At 67.8% G+C, this 17,453-nt stretch overlaps 1 protein-coding gene across 3 annotated transcripts in view; it reads right to left on the bottom strand.

The window, feature by feature from the left end:
- The window catches only part of MAD1L1 (mitotic arrest deficient 1 like 1), a 350,389-nt gene that overhangs the window by 35,207 nt on the left and 297,729 nt on the right, over positions 1-17,453 (bottom strand). For all 3 annotated transcript variants that reach the window (XM_024125005.3, XM_028498607.2, XM_055089925.1), the window contains one exon: positions 12,549-12,739. In XM_024125005.3, coding sequence (XP_023980773.1) covers positions 12,549-12,739 — 191 coding nt within the window. The remainder of the gene's footprint in view (positions 1-12,548; positions 12,740-17,453) is intronic.

Genomic DNA, 17,453 nt, shown 5'->3' with positions numbered 1-17,453 from the left:
CAGACGAGAAACGCACGCAGAGAGCCTAGCGCTCGGCCAGCCTGGCACGCACTTGACAGCGGGTCCATCGCAGTCGGCGAGACCCACCCCCCGCCGTCCCTGCAGTTCCACCTGCCTTGGACGCAGGCCAGAGACACGGACAGCAACGCCACGCCTGCACTGTGGCCACTGCACCGCCTGGGAGTGTCGTGCTTCCCCGGCTCAGACCTCCCTGTGCTGGGTCCTCTGCCTGTGTGTGGTGCCTTCCTCCCGAGACCTACCCCCGGCATTCAAGGCCCACCCCAGTGTCTGCTCCTCCCGTGAGTTTCCCAGGGCCTGCAGACAGCCCATCGCTTCCTCCTGCATCGTCCATCTGTCCACCCACCCAGGACCGACTGAGTGCCTGTGATGGGTCAGGCACTGCTCTGCCCTGGGGGCTGAGGACACACCTGGAAACAAACTGGATAGTTACTGCTCTTGTCGAGCGTCTGTATTCCAGTGGCGTAGACAGAAAATAAACAGGTACGTGATACAACAGCCAAAAAAGGAAGCAGGGGAGGCCCTGGACGGAGCGATGGCTCCTCTGGACAGGACAGTCACGACAGGCCTGTGCACGAGCAGAGCCCTGGACGAGGCGCTCAGGGACCAGGGCAGGGTGAGGGCACACACAAGGGTCCTGAGGCAGAGCACTCGGCGAGTCCAGGAGGAGCCTGGCGGCCAGTGAGCCTTGGGCAGAGCGGACGGGAGCCTGTGGGAGGAGCCGAGGCTGCAGGAGATGGATGTGGCGGTGCCTGGTCTGCGGGCGTCCTGCCCGTCCCTCCCGAGACCAGCCTGGACTCGCCCTGGCCCCCGGTCCACAGGGTCCACTGGGCCCAGCCCCGAGAGCGAGCACAGGCTTCGCGCTGCGTATAAAGAGGTGGCGCAGAGGGGCTTCCTCTTTTCAGTCCCAGAGGCCGTGGCGGCCTCGGGCTGACCACCGCCTCCCCCGCTCCGCCCCGGCTCCTGCCCGGCCGCACTGTCCTGGGGAGTTCGGTGGGGCCCCCAGCGCCCGAGTCAGAGTCTGCGTGTTTCGCCCCCTGGGGCCCTGCACCTGCCGTGGGACAGGCCTTGGAGCCACCCTGGCTTGGCTGCCACTAGCTGTGAGCTGGCTCGCCTTTCCAGACGTGGGAAACCTCGTCTGTGTGACAAAGGAGCCGTGCCACGTCGCAGGCCTTGCCGGGGAGCGATCGAGTGAGCCCACGGCAGGTTTCTGAGTGGCAGGCATCCGCGGATGCTGCCTGCCAGCTCCGTCATTTACTTAATGTTTTTCTTTAAATCAACCATCTGTATCAGCTTACGCCAACTTAGCTTGAAAAGAAGCTTTATGTCACCACCGTAATGTGAAAGCAAACACTCCTTGCTATAAATAAAGCAACTATGAAAATGAATTCCTCAGAGACAAAACAGGGGCACCGAGCCGTCGTCCACGTCTGGGGTGGGCTGAGCCCGAGGCCCATCCGCTGGCAGGGGCGGGGACCCAGAGCCGGACACCACGGCCACGCCAGCCCCGGCAGATGCGGGACCAGGGGCTCCACCCTCCCCAGCCCACTGCGGGGAAAGGGGGGCGGGGCGGGAGTTAAGGCGCCCAGAGCCTGCCCAGCCTGCCCGTCGCCAGGTGGGTGTCAGCAGAGGAGGAAGGAAGAGGCGCTGGGGAGCCGGTTAAAATCCAGTCAGGGGCCCACAGAGCCCACCGGGAGCAACAAAGGTGAGGACGGCCGGCGGCCACGCTGAGCCGAGTCCCGGCCCTGGCCTCCGCGCGGCTGCTGCAGAGGGGGGACGGGCCAGACGGAGGGGCTGGAGCCCCAGGAAGGGCTCTGGAGGGTCAGACCACAGCAGGGGACCTGCTTTTCTCACTCGTCCAGGAGAGGACAGACCCCTGAGGATGAGGGGCAGGGGTTGCAGGGACCGCACGGCTCAGCCCGGTGCACCTGAGTCTGTCACAGACACACGCGAGATGACTCCCTAACTTGGGAAGCTGCCGTGCTCACGGGCAAGCAGACCCCGCTCTCCTAGAACGGGGCCAGCGAAACTACGGCTCGCAGGCCAAACCCGCCGGCTGTCCTGTAAAGGAAGCATCACAGGACGTGGTCGCGATCCTCGGGTCCACGCTGCCCTCCGCTGCTCGTGCGTGACCTGGGCGGGGCGGAACAGCTGCGACAGGGGCGACATGGCTGCAAGGCTGAAAATACTCACAAGCTGGTCCCTCACACACAAAGTTCGTCGACTCCGGCCTGGGACACTCTCCTCGGGAGATCAGCCCCCGCCCACCCGCCCAAACCCTCCTCAAAGCTTCTCCCCTCAGCTGTAAACCTGTCCCAGACCCGTGCCGACCCTGCGGATTGTAAACATCTGTCTTTATCTAAGAATTTCTGACCCTGAAACCAAACCCCCTCCCCCAGCGTAAGGGGAAGCCCAGCCCCCAACACGGCCCTGGCCCTGGGGAAGCTGGGTGTGCGCCAGCCCCGCTGCCCGCGGGACCAGCACCCGGTCCAGGCGCCTCACCCCGCGAACCCCAGGGCTCCGGCTCGCAGGTGAGCTACCAGCCGCGCCCGGTCACCTCCCCTCTCCGAGCCCCTGGGGCCCCGGCGTGTCCGTGGCACCGAGGTGCGAGCCGAGGCGTCTCCGCCCGCCTTCGGCGGGCGCTCTGTGGGCCCTGCACCGACGGCCACAAGACGGGCCTGTGGAAGAGAGGGGCCACCGGAGCCCAGACCAGGAGCCCCGCCCGTCGCCGCTGCTCCCACGGCGACGGCAGGGCCACTTCCCATCCGCCAGCCTGGGGCCCGAGGCCGCGGCTCCACGAGGCTGGGGGGACGGGGCCGTCCCCGTGTCTCAGTGAAGCCGGAAGGGAGAGCCGTGACTGGGCGGGCCTGAGGGGCAGGGCTGGCCAGGGGGGCCCACTCCACCTCGGCCCCCACCCTGGACCTGGCCCGCGTGCCTCCCGACCCCGGCTTGCGCGTGGGGCAGCGGGCGAGCGCGACGGCGAACAGGACACTCTCCCGCTGCAGAGCTGGCGGCCCGGACCTCCATCAGGGGTCAGAGTCAGAGCACGCTGTCCTAGGGGTCAGCCCGCACCCAGCCCCCCGGAGGCCCTCTGAGACCCCAGCTCCCCGAGGGGGCTCCCCCCGGGCCCCGCCCGGCGTCCTGTCCCCTGTACCACAGCTGCGCCCCCGAGACGGACAGCAGAGGCTGGCCCGGCCCCCAGCTCCGCGGCGCCCGTGCCGTGCCCGGTCTCAGGACACCTCCCCCACTCCAGCCCCACGCTCCCTCCGGTCGCCTTGGAAAAAAATGCTTTAATCTGATTTACAACAGCGGCGCATTGGAGGAGGGGCCCGCCGGGAAGAGGAGTCTCTTTACGACACGGGAGGAGCTGAGAGGCCGAGGAAGCCCGTTCCGTGCTAACGTCGTCACCTTGCCGAGGAGGCCGGGCCTCGTGGCAACCAGAGGCTGTTCGTACAGGCTCCCGGAGAGACACCGTCCACAAACTTTGCCGTGAACTAATTAAGCTCGCAAGGCTCGTCAGCACCGGCCGCCCTGGACACGGCGTCCACACCAAGGACAGCCACGGCGAGACGAGCGAGGGCTCCGTCTCACGGCACTGCTCCTGGCCGCGCCCGGCCCGGGCCCTCGGGCTTCGGCTCGGATGCAGAGGCCCAAGCCCAGGGAAGAGCAGGTGGTCCCGCGCTGGGGTCTTGGTGGCTCCACGAGCTGGAATAACGGCACCCAGTGACCCTCTAGGGCCTCGGGACCGGGGTCCAGTGCAGCAGCGGATGGCGCCAGCCCCGGGGTCCTTACAGGCTGGCAGAGGTGCCTGTGAGCTGGCGGGCCCTCTCCAGGCTGACGGCCCCGAACCAGGGAAGGACGACAGCCCTGAGCCTGGGGAAGGAGCTGGTCCGAGGGTCTCCTGAGCCGAGGTGGGGGTGGGGGCGCGGACGAGGAGAGGCCTGGCGCCTGGAGGGAAAGGGCGGGGCGATGGGCTGGCGGGGGGTGCGGGAACTGGCCGAGGGTCTGGTGCGGGTGAAGGACTCGGGCAAGGCCCCCCTGGGGGTCATCTTCGAGGACGAGGAGGCAACTGGCTCTCTGGGGCGGGGCTGGGGGGCGTTCCTGGGTGGGGCCCCCTGCTGCTGAGAGGTTTCTGGTTTGAGGGGGTCACTGAAGCCCAATGAGAGGCCCGGGGCCAGCAAACACCGGGCTGACCTTTGCTACCCCTCCCCCCGCGGGGCGGTGGGTCTCCCCTTCAGGCTCCGATCTCTCCAGGCCTAGAGAATCAAAGTTGCCAGCTTTACAGACGTGTATTGACTTGCACGACCATCGAATACACACCGACGAAACAAGGGAGGTGCCGCATACAGTTGCGGGCTGGACCACACTCCTCCAAATTCACGTGTTGAGGGCCCCCCCAGCCAAGCGACTGTATCTGGAGACAGGGCCCTTAATGAGGTAACGAAGGTAAAATGAGGCCATCAGGGTGGGGCCCTGATCCAAGAGGACTGGCGTCCTTACGAGAAGAGGAGACACAGAGGGCTCTCTGCCCCCCACCCCCGCCGCCCCCCAGTGCCTGTGCCAGGAATCCACGTGAGGACACACAGAGAAGGTGGCCATCTGCGAGCCTGGAATGACCCGACGGCACCGGTCTCGGGCGTCCAGGCTCCAGACTGCCGTCCGAGCCGCCGGTCTGTGGCGTGGTCTACGGCGGCCCAAGCTGACCCACACAGCAGTGCCCGTCACGCAGTCTCACCTCGGAAAAGCCCACATCTTCCTCCCCCATGGCCACGGCACTTCTGAGAAGGCGAGGGGCCTGTGACCTCTGCCCAGGACCCGTGCGTGAGACCGACGGCGTTCCCTGCACTCTTGAGCCTGACAGATCTTCTACAGCTGCTTTCATAACTAGGAAGCCGCACATACCTGTGAGCCTGCGTCTGGGTGACAGGTAAGCGGGGGCAGTGAGGAAGGCGACGTGGGCCCCAGGCCCGCTCGGGGTCCTTGGGCATCCCGAACCAGGGCCTGGGTCTGACAGCTCCTCATGCTTGCCGGACGCCCTCCCCACGCGCACCGCCCTCCCCGCCCCCACTAGGACCGTCTGGAAGAGGGTTGGCCGCTGCAACCGCAGGGCCAGGGCAAGGGTCACGGACTGCGTGCTCCACTCACACCTCCCCACATTCACTTCCGAATGTCAAATCAAGCCCTCGACTCCCTTTTCTTAAAAACTCCCGAATGAGTTTGCCCCGCTCTCGGGACAAAGAACCAACGCTGCCGAAACTTCCAGGCCGTGGCCCTCACCAGCCTTCCCTTAGAGCAGGCTCCTCTGCAACCCCTGGGGTTCAGCCCCATGGCCTTGCTTCAGTCCTGAGGCTGTCCAGGCCTCCTGGACCACAGGGCCTTTGCACGAGATGATGGAACTGAAACCAGCTCTTCCACTGCACCGCGCTGCCTCACGCTGCCAGGGGCCCAGGGACACAGGAAGGAAATGGTTCATTTTCTTGGGGAGACGCTGCCATGTAGTCCAACCCTGGTCAGCCTCCTCCCGACTGCCTCCAGCGAGCCCGAACACAGCACTCCCTCTACGCCAAGTCGGCCGATTCTTTTTTTTTTTTTTTGATAAATTTATTTATTTATTTTTGGCCGCGCTGGGTCTTCATTGCTGCGCGCGGGCTTTCTCTAGTTGCGGCGAGCAGGGGCTACTCTTTGTTGCGGTGCGTGGGCTTCTCATTGCGGTGACTTCTCTTGTTGCGGAGCACGGGCTCTAGGTGCGCAGACTTCAGTGGTTGTGCCTCACGTGCTCTAGAGCGCAGGCTTAGTAGTTGTGGCGCACGGGCTTAGTTGCTCCATGGCACGTTGGATCTTCCTGGACCAGGGCTGGAACCCGTGTCTCCTGCATTAGCAGGTGGATTCTTAACCACTGCGCCACCAGGGAAGCCCGTCGGCCAATTCTTTATCCGTCTTTGTCAACTTTCATCCCGACGTCGCCAGCCTCTCCTTGCCCTGTGCTGAAGGCCATGCCCTGCGATCCCCACGGCTCCCAGACCTAACTCCAGGCCACCCCCCAAGCCCACCCCCCTCCACAGAAGGGCCCGGCAAACACGGGCAGCGGCAGCTCTGCTGGGGGGCCCTCCGGATAAAGCCGAGCCCTGGCTCTCACCCTCCTCCCAGGAGGCAGGTGTGTCCGGGCAGATGGGACGGGGCCAGAGCACTCTGTGTGGCCCCTCCAACATCCTGAGACACTGCAACGCCCGCCCAGCCAGATTCGAGAGGCTCTCAAGTCAGCATGCGCTCTGAGCAACGCACTTGAACTTCAGCGGAGCCAAGACAGGCAGTCCAAATTACAGCGTCTACCTCGAGCTCATTGTTACACCAGGAGCCTAGAGGCCCCACAAGTCGGCTCCTTCAGACAGGAGCCCGTGAACGGTCCCGACCGCCTGCCAGGGGAGAAAGCCAAGGAGAAAGGATGCCGTCTGCCCGGCCGGCCCCCCGGCGCAGCCTGTCAGCCCCCCCACTTCCTGGCGGGGCCGGCTCGTCGTCCTCTCGGAGCCAGGCCCCGGCTGACTGCACAGTGGCACCGGCCGGCGGCGCGGAGACCAGAGCTGGGCCGCTGCGAGGCCCCGCGCCCTCCCACCAGGCCTGCCGAAGGGGACACGGTCCCTAAGCAGCCTGTGACGGGCCCGGGTCGGAGCAGAGGTTTGGTCCACGAACCATGCCACGTGGGCAACGGGAAAACCGCATCAAGACAACAGGGTTATGGGCCCTCCTTCCCGGGGCAGCCTTTCTGGGAGCCCCAGGGCTTTCTGAGTCTGGGGGCCGCTGTCCAGCTCCTCGCCGGCTGGGGGCCTGGAGGCTAACTGCGCCGTGCTCTCTGCAGCCCAGGAGGGGACGGCTCCCAGGCTGGCTCCCGGGCGGAGCTGGGTGGGAAGGGACCCTGCACGGCCCGGGTCACAGTCAGGTCGGGTCTACGGATGGATGAGGAGGCAGAGGCCGAGGCCCTGACGGCCAGCACCTCCGCTTCAAAACCAAAAGAAGACAAAGCAAACCGCGCTCTCCCTGTCCCTCAGATCACTCAGAACAGACACTCCAACTCGAGTTCCTGGGCCCTCGGCGTGCAGTGACCGGTGTCACTGCCCTCCCGGGAGGTCCGCCTCCTCGTCCGCAAGGTGAAGGGGAGAGCAGGTAAGTCTGAGCACCTGGAGGCCTGACTGTTCTGTGAACACGGAGGTGAACCACGGAGGGTGGGGAGGCTGGGCAAGACCGCATCCCAGGCCTGACGCGGGCAGGGCCACAGCCGAACAACACCCGCCAGCCTCCCGGCCCAGCAGCTGGCCCGAGGCCGCCGGCACCGCAAGCCTGGCCCCTCATGAGCACCTCCGGGGAGACCAGGGCCCTCGGCCGAGGGGCTGCTGGGATTTAAACCCAGGGTTGGCTTGACTCTGCTGGCCGTCTCCACCCTGGGGTGGGGCTGGTGGGCCGGGGGGAGAGCTGAGGGACACGGCTCTCCTCAGCGAACGGACCTGCCAGCAGCCGCCGGGCAGGGGAGGGCCGCCTGCCCCACTCGCCTGCCTGCCCGCTGGAGCCCACCGCCCCCCGAGACCCAAGCCCCTGCCTCGGCGCCCACCAGGGGCAGCGTGGGGCTGGGAGCCCAGCCAGCACCCAGCCCCGGGCGGCCCGGATGTCACCCACACCTGCATCTCACCTGCCTGCTCCTTGGCCCCATCACAGGTGAACTGTATTCAATTACAAGATGCCACCAGATCCTGGAGCATCTCAGGGAGGGGCCTGGGGTCCAACAGGTGCGAGCCGTCGGGGCCGCAGTCCTTGTGGGGACAGCGGTGCCTGAGGAGCCAGCCTCCTCGCGCCTCCTTCCCGGGGTCATCTCAGCGCCCGCGCACAGACAGGGGCGGGGTCACCGCATCAGTCACTGCTCTCCCAATGCCTGAGCTCCATCAAACCACGGACTCCACGCCCGGGCCTTGGGACAGGCGGCAAAACGGAAAGGGGAAGAGCCTCCCTGCCCAGCCTCAGCGAGGGGGGTCCCGGCTTCGGACCAGCCCCTCTCCCGATACGAAGGCCCCAGCCTGTGGGTGAAGCTTCCAGGAAGCCAGCTGCCAAGGCACCGGCTCCAGGGGCCAGTCTCTGAGCCAGCTCCACGAGGGGCTGCCTGCCACCTGCTCGCCGCCCGGACCCGGCTGCTCGGCCCCGCTCAGCCACCGAGAGGCCGGGGCCACGGTGCCCCGTCATAGGCCCTCTGCTCTCGGCTCGCCCCAAGGAGCTGCTGTCCCAACGCTCTGCCGTGCAGAAAGGGGAAGAAAGCATAACGCCAGCCTCCACGTCCCAACCCGCGGCTGTGAGCGCCGGGCAGAGGCCAGGTGTCCCCGGACAAGGAGGAGCCCCAGCGACGCGCGGCCGCTACGGCGTCCAGGGGCCTCGCGCGGGGGGCGGGGTCCAGGTCAGCACCTGCCGAGGGGAGCCCGGGGGCCCTGAGGGGTCCCTGCTCCTCTGAGCCTCTGCGACCGCCCACCCCTAGCCCAGAGCTGTGGCCACGGCAGCTCCGAGGCGCCCCTCCCGCTGACCTGCTCCGGCCCCAGCCCTGTGCCGGGCACCTGGGCCAGGCCGTGCGGTCGCCTGCCCCACGGCTGCAGCTCTGCCTGGGCCCGGCCTCGGCTGTGCCGTTCTCCCGCCCTGCCCCCGGGGACCGGGCGACTCTCTCCAGGGAGGCACGGGTCGGGGCCGAAGACACCCGGGAGGCCCCTGCCGCCTCCGCCGCCCCCCAGTTTCCCTTCCTCCTGACGTCACCTCCAGGGAGCCGCCCTCTCGGCCCTCCCGCCCTGCCCCGGGAGCTCAGGAGGCTGGTGGCCTGTGTCCAGCAGGCAGGACGCTGAGGGCAGGGCTTTGTCGCAGTGCCTGGTGCCAGGGCAGGGCCCACGGGGTGCGGGGCCCCGTAAGCCAGGATGGCGGAAGGGGACTGCTCGCTGCGTGGCGAGGGCAGGCCCGCAAACGCTCTGCTTGTTCCCAGCCGCTTCAGAAGGAAGGAGCAGGCGGCTGGAGGCTCGCGCGCGTCCAGAGGCAGCAGAGGGGACCTGTGTCCACTTGCCCCCGGCAGGGCCCGCCTGAATGAGGGGAGCCGGGGACGCTCAAGGGAGCCTGCACACCTGGCCCCTTCCAGGGCGGGCAGCGGGGCCACGGGGGGCCTCAGCCTGAGCCTCAGTCCCCTGACAACTGGACGACTCTGGGACGGAGCCGGCCCTGCCCGTCCTCAGGGCCCAGCAAGCAGGGATGTGCTGCAGGAGGTTGTGAGGGGCAGGGCCTCAGGTCTGTGTGGGCCCCAGTCCCCTCCGCCTCGGGCCAGCACCTCGTGGGGCCCCGGGGGACAGGCAAAGACCCCAGACGGCGGGATCAGGATCTCTGGCGGTCTGTCCGTGCGGGGAAAGCTCTGGGTGCGAGATGGGTGGGACTGACACATGGCCTGGAGCTGCCCGGCTCCTGGGGGGTCGGGACCCTCCCAGCCGCCTCCCCACCACCCGTACTTCGCAGCCTCAGAAAGCCGCTCGGGGACTCCACCCCTCGGCGCTCCCCCAAACCTGTATCTTGACTTCTCAGGAGCAGGCCCCCGTGGGGCCCCCCAGGAGGTGCACTGACCCGGGTACAACCAGACAGAGGCAGACGGGGAAGGTGTACGTGTCTGAGCGCCGCGTCCCCCACACACACGTCCACGCGCCCGGGCGGCACGGGGACGCTCCGGGTGGAGGAGCGGCGTGTCCCTAGGCGGCGGGTGCCCCCTGGTGCTTCCGTGCCACCTGCGAGCCAAGAACGGGCCTGCGTGTGTAAGTGGCCGAAAAAGTTTTTAAAGCTGTTTACAACAGCTTTATCCATAACTGCTAACACCTGGAAACGACCAAGATGTCCTTCAGCAGGTGATGCCTAAATGAACTGTGGTCCATCCAAACAGTGGAAAACTACTCAGAGCGAAAAAGAAATCAGTCGTCGAGTCAAGAAAAGACCTTGGAGGCACCTCAAGTGCGAATCAGTAAATAAAGAAGCCAGTCTCAGCAGGCCACAGACTGCGTGCCTCCACTACATTCTGGAAAAGGCAAAACCACGGAGACAGTGAGAGGCCACGGTGCTGGGGGTGTTTAGGGCGTGTAAGTGCTCCATGGGACGTGACAGCTCGCGCTTGTCAAAAGCCACAGGACCGTACTACACGTGAGGTGAACCACAGACTCTACGGTCATAACACACCAGTACTGGTTCATTACTCCTAACAAAGGCACCCTCCCGCCCGGAGGGCCCAGGGACCCAGCTCTGCTCCCCACCTCCCCTCCACACGGGCGGGTGCACGCGCACGGGGAAGGGGTCACCTCCCCGCCGGGTCCCTGGGCCCCGGTCCCGTCGGCGTCCCAGAGAGCAGGGCCCCGCCTGGGCCTCTCTGGACTCACGGCCGTGACTCTGGGTGACGGTGCCCGCGGGAAGGAGCTCCAGCCTCGGGGACCCCCTGACTCGGTGCCACGTCTGCAGCGGTTACGGCTCTGGGCTGTGAGCGGAGGAGTGCCCGTTCCTGAACACCCGCGGTCGGCAGGGCCCGGACAGCGGCTCAGAGCCGCAGGTCAGCGCGAGGAACAGCAGGGCCCCAGGGGCACTGGCGCCCTCACACGAGCCAGACCTCGCTGGGGCCACGACCCACAGGGCCAGCCCTGCGGGGAAAGCGTGTGGCCCTTCCCCGAGGGGGACACCGAGTGGGGGGGCAGCCACTTGCCGAGGCCCGGCCTCCGTGCGCGCAGCCCTCACCGCGGCGGGAGCCGAGCCCGGCTCGGGTCTCAGGAGTCTGGGGGGTTGAATCTAGGACCGGCGAGGAGTGGGGTGGTGGCCCGGCCACACCGCGCGTTCACAGGGTTACGGGTTAGTGTGTGCCCCCGCAAGAGGACGTCACCGCATCCCCGGTTTGCAGATTTGGAGACTCCGGCTCAGCGGTTAAGACGGGCACAGTGGCCACGCCGCCTCGAGCTCGGTGTGACACATTTTGGAATCTGTGTCCGGCATCTTGCCTGTCGCCCGAGTCCAATCCTGCAAGGCCCTGGGTTAGGCGGGCCCCGAGGAAGGCCAGGCAGGGAGGAGAGGGGCGGCCGGCAAACCCGACGGCCCGCCGGGCCCCGCAGGCTCAGAGCTGTGCCCTGTGGCCGTCCTTCCGGTCAGTCTCCTCCCTCCGGCCATGGGGCGCTCTCCCTCCCCGAGGCTTTAGAGGCGAGGGGAGGAAAACCCCTGTGAACCACGGCAGACAGGACGGCAGGGAGGAGAAGCAAGCCCGTGAACACGGCCTGCCCACACGCGGAGCTTCTGGAAGCTCCCATCTGCCTGCTCAGCTCAACAGGCGTCCTGGCTGCCGGCTCACGCGGGACAACCCTTCCGGGAACGCTCTGAAGGCTCCGGCCCCACTCGTCGCGGGGAGCAGGGAGGAAGGGGGCCAGGCCCCGCGGGAAGACGCTGGAGCTGAGGTCCTGCCTCCCCTCGGATGGAACGGCACCGGCAGGCAGCTCCCACCCACGCGGCAGCAGGGGCCGGGCCGCTGAGCCCAAACCCTCCATCACCCCGGCACACACCTGCGGGCCCTCACCTGCAACAGCACGCAGCTATTTCTAACCCTGCCTTCAACCCCCTACTGCCTGAAAGACCACCTTTGGGAAGATAAAGTCAACCGCCATGACCCGAGATCCTTCCCCAGCCCGATCCGCGGCCAAGGGAACCTGTGCGCCAGCCTCAGGTGGCAGGGCCAGGATGCCGCGCGGGGCCGGCCGCTGCTCCCGCCAGCTCACCCGAGACCCTTCCGCGGAGGCTCGGCTCTCCGGGGAAGCCCTTCTGAGCCCCGGGGCCAGGGTGGGAAGGGCCCCGCGTCCCACAGAGTCCAGTCAGCTGGCCAAGGGGGTCACAGCTGCCACAGGCCGAGGCGGCTCAGCGGCCCTCCCCTCCGCCACGGGCCGCTGGCACCCTGCACGGCGAGGCCGGGCCGCCCTGTTTACCTTCTCTTTGGCTCGCTCCCCGTCCTGGGCTCACGCTCTGCACCTGCCCTGAGCCGGCAGGCGGGCAGCAGCCGTGGACAGCGTGCTTCCCGCCTGGGGCTCAGTGCTCTCGGGCACTAGCAAGTAGAGACGCCAGCGACCTGCTCAGAGCTCCCGCCAGCAGGTGCAACAGCTCCAAACCCATCCTCTCAGCCCCAGCAAGCCCCCCCGCGGGCCCCCCGGCCTGACGGCCCTCGGCCGCGGGAGCGGCACGGGTTCGGCAGCTCTTCTCCCTCGGCCCGTCCGCCGCCGTCCGGCTGCGTGCCTGGCAGCGCCGGGGGCCCCTCCCTGGCCCGATCCTGACTTTCAGCCCGTTGCTCAGCCCTCCCGCGGGCACTGCTGACGCTGGAGCCCCCGCCCAGCTGCCCCCAAGGGGTGGGGCCGACGCCGCGGGAGGAGGGCCACGAGGTGCGGGGGGCGGACGCCTCCTGCGGGGCCAGGGCTGCGGGGCCCAGCTCGGGGACGCCCTGTGCGCACGGCTGTGTAGCCGCGTCCTACCTTGAAGAGGAGGCAGTCGGCCTGGTGCTCGGCGTACATGGAGGTCAGCCGGTACTGGTTCTCTGTGGTGATGTCCACCTGGTAGCCCGTCAGCGTGTAGCACACCTTCCGGAACTCCTGGATCTTGGTCTGGAAGACCTCCTTCAGCCGCTGGTTCTTCAGCTCCGCGCTCTCCACCTGCTTCTTCAGCTCTGAGGGGGAAGAGGGAGGCAGTCAGCTCCCCAGACAGTCTCGGAAGGACAGACACAGAGGGGCAGGGGGCGCCGGCTGAGGGCCGAGGGGGCCGCACGCGGCTCCCGACAGGGCGGACAAGCCGGGAAGCAGCCCGGGCTCACCCCTCTCCTCCAGGCGGGGGCACAGATGGGGACCCTCGATCCGAGACGGCAGCCCCGGGTCCGCCCGCACCAACCAGACGAGTCGACAAACGCTTCCCCGTCTGCAGCCGAGTCCTTGCCGGGGCTGGATGGCCACCGCACGGCCAGCTGCGAGGCAGCGGGGCGGGGGGGCCGCGAGAGCGGAGGTCATCTGGAGCTGCGGACCACGCTGCCTGGGGTTCCCCGCCGGCCACCCAGAGGCCAGACCGCTGGGAGAAGACAGGCTCCCTGGGTGGTGGGGTCTGCGAGGGCACCCCTGGGCCCGCCATCCTTTACCCCCCAGCCCTGTTCTAACTGGGTGGCTCAGGACAGAGACCCTCTTGCTGCCCCCGCCAGGTGTGCGGCCGCGCGGGGAGAAACCAGCTGCGCGAAGCCATCGGGAAGGTACGCGGCAATTCCCACAAACCCTCCACCCAAGGTGTCTTCCCGGTAATTAAACCCTGATTCATCCCCCCGATAATGAGCGAGGCGGCTCCACCCAAAGCACACGAGGTGCCTCCGAGGCCAGGTGCTCCCTGGTGGTGCCATCTGGAGCCGCCCGGGGGGGTGGGAAACCCCAGGCCTCGAGCCGTCAGCCTGCGGTGAGGCCCGCCCTTCGCGCCCCGTGGTGGGGACAGCAGTCCCGCCTCCTCACGCTGACCCGCAGGACCCAGTGTGCCTCGTGCTGGTTTAAGACGAGCAGGTGCAGAGTCAGGGTCACTTGCAGGGAGCCTGCGTTCCAGGAGAGAGACCCCCCGCCCCGTTCTAGACAATCAAGCTAGACGCCACAGGGCCGGAGGCTGGGGATTGGGCCGGGGGGCCGTGCGGCTACCCGGCAGGCCCCCACACGCTCTGCTGCCGCCACGTGGCTGCGAGGCGGCTGCAGGGTCTCTCCCGCCTCACAAGCACGGACACAAGCGACTCACCGCTTGGCCGCCGATCCACGGCGGAGGTAGGGCTGTCTGACCCCAGGACCAAACTCCCGGCACTGTTACTACCCTACCTCTCACGCACTCTGCAACGTGCCAGGGTTTTGCACACACATCCCAGGTCCTGTCTACACAGCCTGCAGCTCTGTGGGCAGCCTGGTGCGGCCGCCCCCAGCTCTGATGCTAGCATCGCACCCTGCAGCCTCTTCACGGCGCCTGTGCTTCTGGCCGGCCGCCTGCCGCACGCCCTGCCCGGCCTGCCCCCATCCATCACCCGGCCCAACGGCCCTGCGGACACTCTCGTTCCGGAGCTGAGATCCTCTCCATCGGGGACGTGGGCGCGGAGCCTTTGATCGATCGAGTAATCAGACTATGAGATCAAAAGGGTAACTGGCAGCTCTGACCCCAGGTTCTTCCCTTGTCTCTCAGCCAGACCACCTAGGATGGACGCGTCAGTAGGAGGAAAAACTCACTGACCGAGCACGTGCGGGGACGTGTCCCCGTGTCAGACGGCGCTGCCTTGAGTACCTCTCAGGGGCCCAATGGGAAAAATGAAAGCTTGGTCATAAATGCAGCCTGACCTTGGAGAAGGGAGCGGCCCATCTGCCCTCAGGCATAAAAGGCCGCCTGTTGCGCAGCTCGCAGACTCCCACAGACAGACAGGGCCTCCCCGCTCGGGGGAGATGTGCCACCTGCTGCTCTCGGGGAACCATGCCCCGCGCACCTGCCGCGTGCCGGCACTGGGACCCTGGCAGGCACTTCACGCCCCGTGCCCGGCACGGCCCTCACAGCCCATGAGGTGGGCCCTTCCTCCAGGACGCAGGGGCTGCCAGAGGCCGAGGGCATCCGGCCCCGGTGGCCTGGTCCACGTGGGGCGGGAGGGGTGCTGCTTCCAGCAAAGCCCGCCCAGCGGCAAGTCCAGGAAGGCACCACGAGCGCCACGCTGGTTTGGGGCAAAGCCCGTGTCCTGCCCTCCTCCTGCGATCCTCGCAGCTCAATCGCTTACGTAAACGTGAATGAATGACTCACAGACTGGTTCGGATTAAATAAGTAAAAGGCTTTCACCCTTGGAAGTGGCATTGCTCTGATTCAGCCTCTCCCAGAGCGAGCTGAGGCTTCCCCTGGTGGGACGGGGGCCTGCGCGGGGCACCCCCAAGACGCTCCTCTGCGGTCCCGGAGGCCAGAGGCTCCCGGAGCCTGCAGTGACCCCAATCTGCGCCCACCGGCAGGCACAGTCACAACTGTCACGTCAAGGCCTGGCGGCCAGCCTCGGACCTGACCTGCTGGCAATGGCCACACGCTGGCAGACAGAGCCAGCAGAGCAGACAAGTGGCTGCCAGGGCTCCGCTGGGCTCCCGGGCCACCCACCCCAGACCTCACCACCATGTGCACGTCCCAGCCCACTCGGCTGTGCCGGGGACGGTGTCACCAGACACTGGGGCCCAACGGCCTCACGCCGGGGCCCAGCCAAGGGCCCCTCCCTTCCTCTCCCCTGCCCTCCCCACCAGCCCAGAGAGCCGGTCTGCACTGAGATGTTCCTGAGGCCCCCGTGACCGGCCCAGACTCGGCTGGGCCCTCTCTTGCCTCTCCTGCCCTGACTCTTGCCCTCCAGCCTGCCGGCTGTCTCTCCTCCGAGCCGAACCTCCTCCCACCCCCACCCGGCCCACAGGCCCCTCTCCCTCCCAGGCCCCTCGCGGGGCTCTCTGCAAGTCCCTGGGGAGGGAGGAGGGAGGCTGGTGGACAAGTGGGCGTCAGGGAGAGCGGACTCGACCACCCGGAGCCCAGGTGTGGAGGACGGGCCCCGGGGTGCAGGCGGGGACAGGGCGGAGGTCCAGGGGCAGCGCCGTCCGCTCTCCGGCCCAGGCCCCTGGCCTCCTCCAGCCGCGTCCGAGAGGCCCTGGCACGGCTCTCACCTCCACGCGTCCTCGTCATCAACCCCAACCTCCGGGGGCTGCAGGAGGCAGCTGTGAAAGCTCCGCGGGAAGCGCGCAGCTCAAAAATACACTTCACTCCGTTACGCAAGAGAGAGCGCCTCACCCGAAAGCAGAGCTGCCAGGATGAAGACGCGTTCGTGGGCACACGGCTCCGGAGATCCAGGTCCCGGCCCCGAGTCTGGAGACTGGTTTATCCGAGGGGGTGGGCACAGCAAGCGAGGGGCAGGCAGACGGCCGGTCAGCAGGCCACGCCAGACCTCTGCAGAGCCCAGCTGTGCCTCCGTTTTACTGAAAGTGCACCCGCCTCAGCCACTCAATTTCCTTCTTATGAGCTTGCAGGCAGAGGGCAGGGCGCAGAGGCGGCAGCGGCGAGGAGGTCTCTGCTCTCGCTCTCGGGTCCCGAGGGCGGCCCGGCCCCGGCAACAGCTCCCCCTGCGCTCGGTCAGACTCCGGCTCGCTGGCCCGCGCTCTGGGATGGAGACCCTTCAGAGGGGGCAAAGCCAACAGCCAGCACTGCCCACTACGCCCCTTTTGTTCCCGGGAGGGGCGGGCCCAGCGGTCCTCTCATCCGAGTTCCCCCTTGCCAGTGGGCCTGAGCCGTGCCCACGGGCGGCCTGTGCCAGTCTGGCCAGCCTATCCTGCTCCTGTGCCCCGTGGGCAGAAAGACCTCCAGCAGCACCGCCTGCTCCAAGCGCCTCCGTCCCGGGACCCCTCGAGGCCATGCCTCCCTGCTGGTGGGCTGGCCTGACCCACGTCCGAGTCCAGAGGGTTCTGACGGTACAGCAAGTGCCGCCCCCCGCCCTCCCGCCGCTGCAGCAGGCCCAGCCCCCCATGGGGAAGGCAGCTGGCGTGGGAGAGCGCAGAGCCGGGACGGGAACCCGGGGTCGCCGGACTGCAGGCCCGAGGCCTCCTGCCGTGGCCACCGAGCTCTGAGGGCCTCGGGCCAGGCCGGCCACTCTGCTCTCGGGGCTCACACTCCTGCCTCCGCCCGGGGTCCAGGGCCAGCCTGTCCTGAGTGAGGCCCAGGTACACGGACAGGACTCTGCGTCCCTAAGGGACGCTGTGGCCCGATTAACAACCCCACCGCGGCCCCGGCCTCTGCCCCTCCACGTCCACCTGCACTGGCTGCTTCACCCCAAGGGCGCCGCCCTGCTCCCGCCTCAGGGCCTCGGCGGGCGCCTGGGCGCCTCTCCCACCCGGTCACCAACCCCCATCCACGCCCTCTGGAGGGGGTGTGGCCTCCTGCCTTGTTCTCAGCGGGCACCACCTTTCCCTTCGTGGTGGTCACCGTAGCACAACAGAGTATTTTAAGACGCTCTTTGCCCGACGTCCGCCCTGGGGGGCGGCCAGAGCACAGCAGCGGGAGTGGCCGAGGAACCGGGGGTCAGAGGGTCTGCGCGAGGGGTCACCCCAGGCCCCTCCGGCCCCAGGGTAGGCCCTCCCGCAGGGAGGAGACCCGAGTCCAACCCCACGCACACAGGCCCTTTGCAGACGCTCGCTTCCTGAGAAGCCAATCTGCACGACACTGGCCGGAGTCGCCTGTGGCCGCCCTCCTCCAGCCACTGACCCCCAGCCCGCCCCGCCCCCAGTCACCGCGGCCGCCCTCCTCCAGCCACTGACCCCCACCCCGCCCCGCCCCCAGTCACCGCGGCCGCCCTCCTCCGGCCACTGACCCCCACCCCGCCCCGC

Source organism: Physeter macrocephalus, chromosome 14 (genome assembly GCF_002837175.3).
Source record: "Physeter macrocephalus isolate SW-GA chromosome 14, ASM283717v5, whole genome shotgun sequence".
Classification (NCBI taxonomy): Eukaryota; Metazoa; Chordata; class Mammalia; order Artiodactyla; family Physeteridae; genus Physeter; species Physeter macrocephalus.
This window is presented reverse-complemented; position numbering and strand designations above follow the sequence as displayed.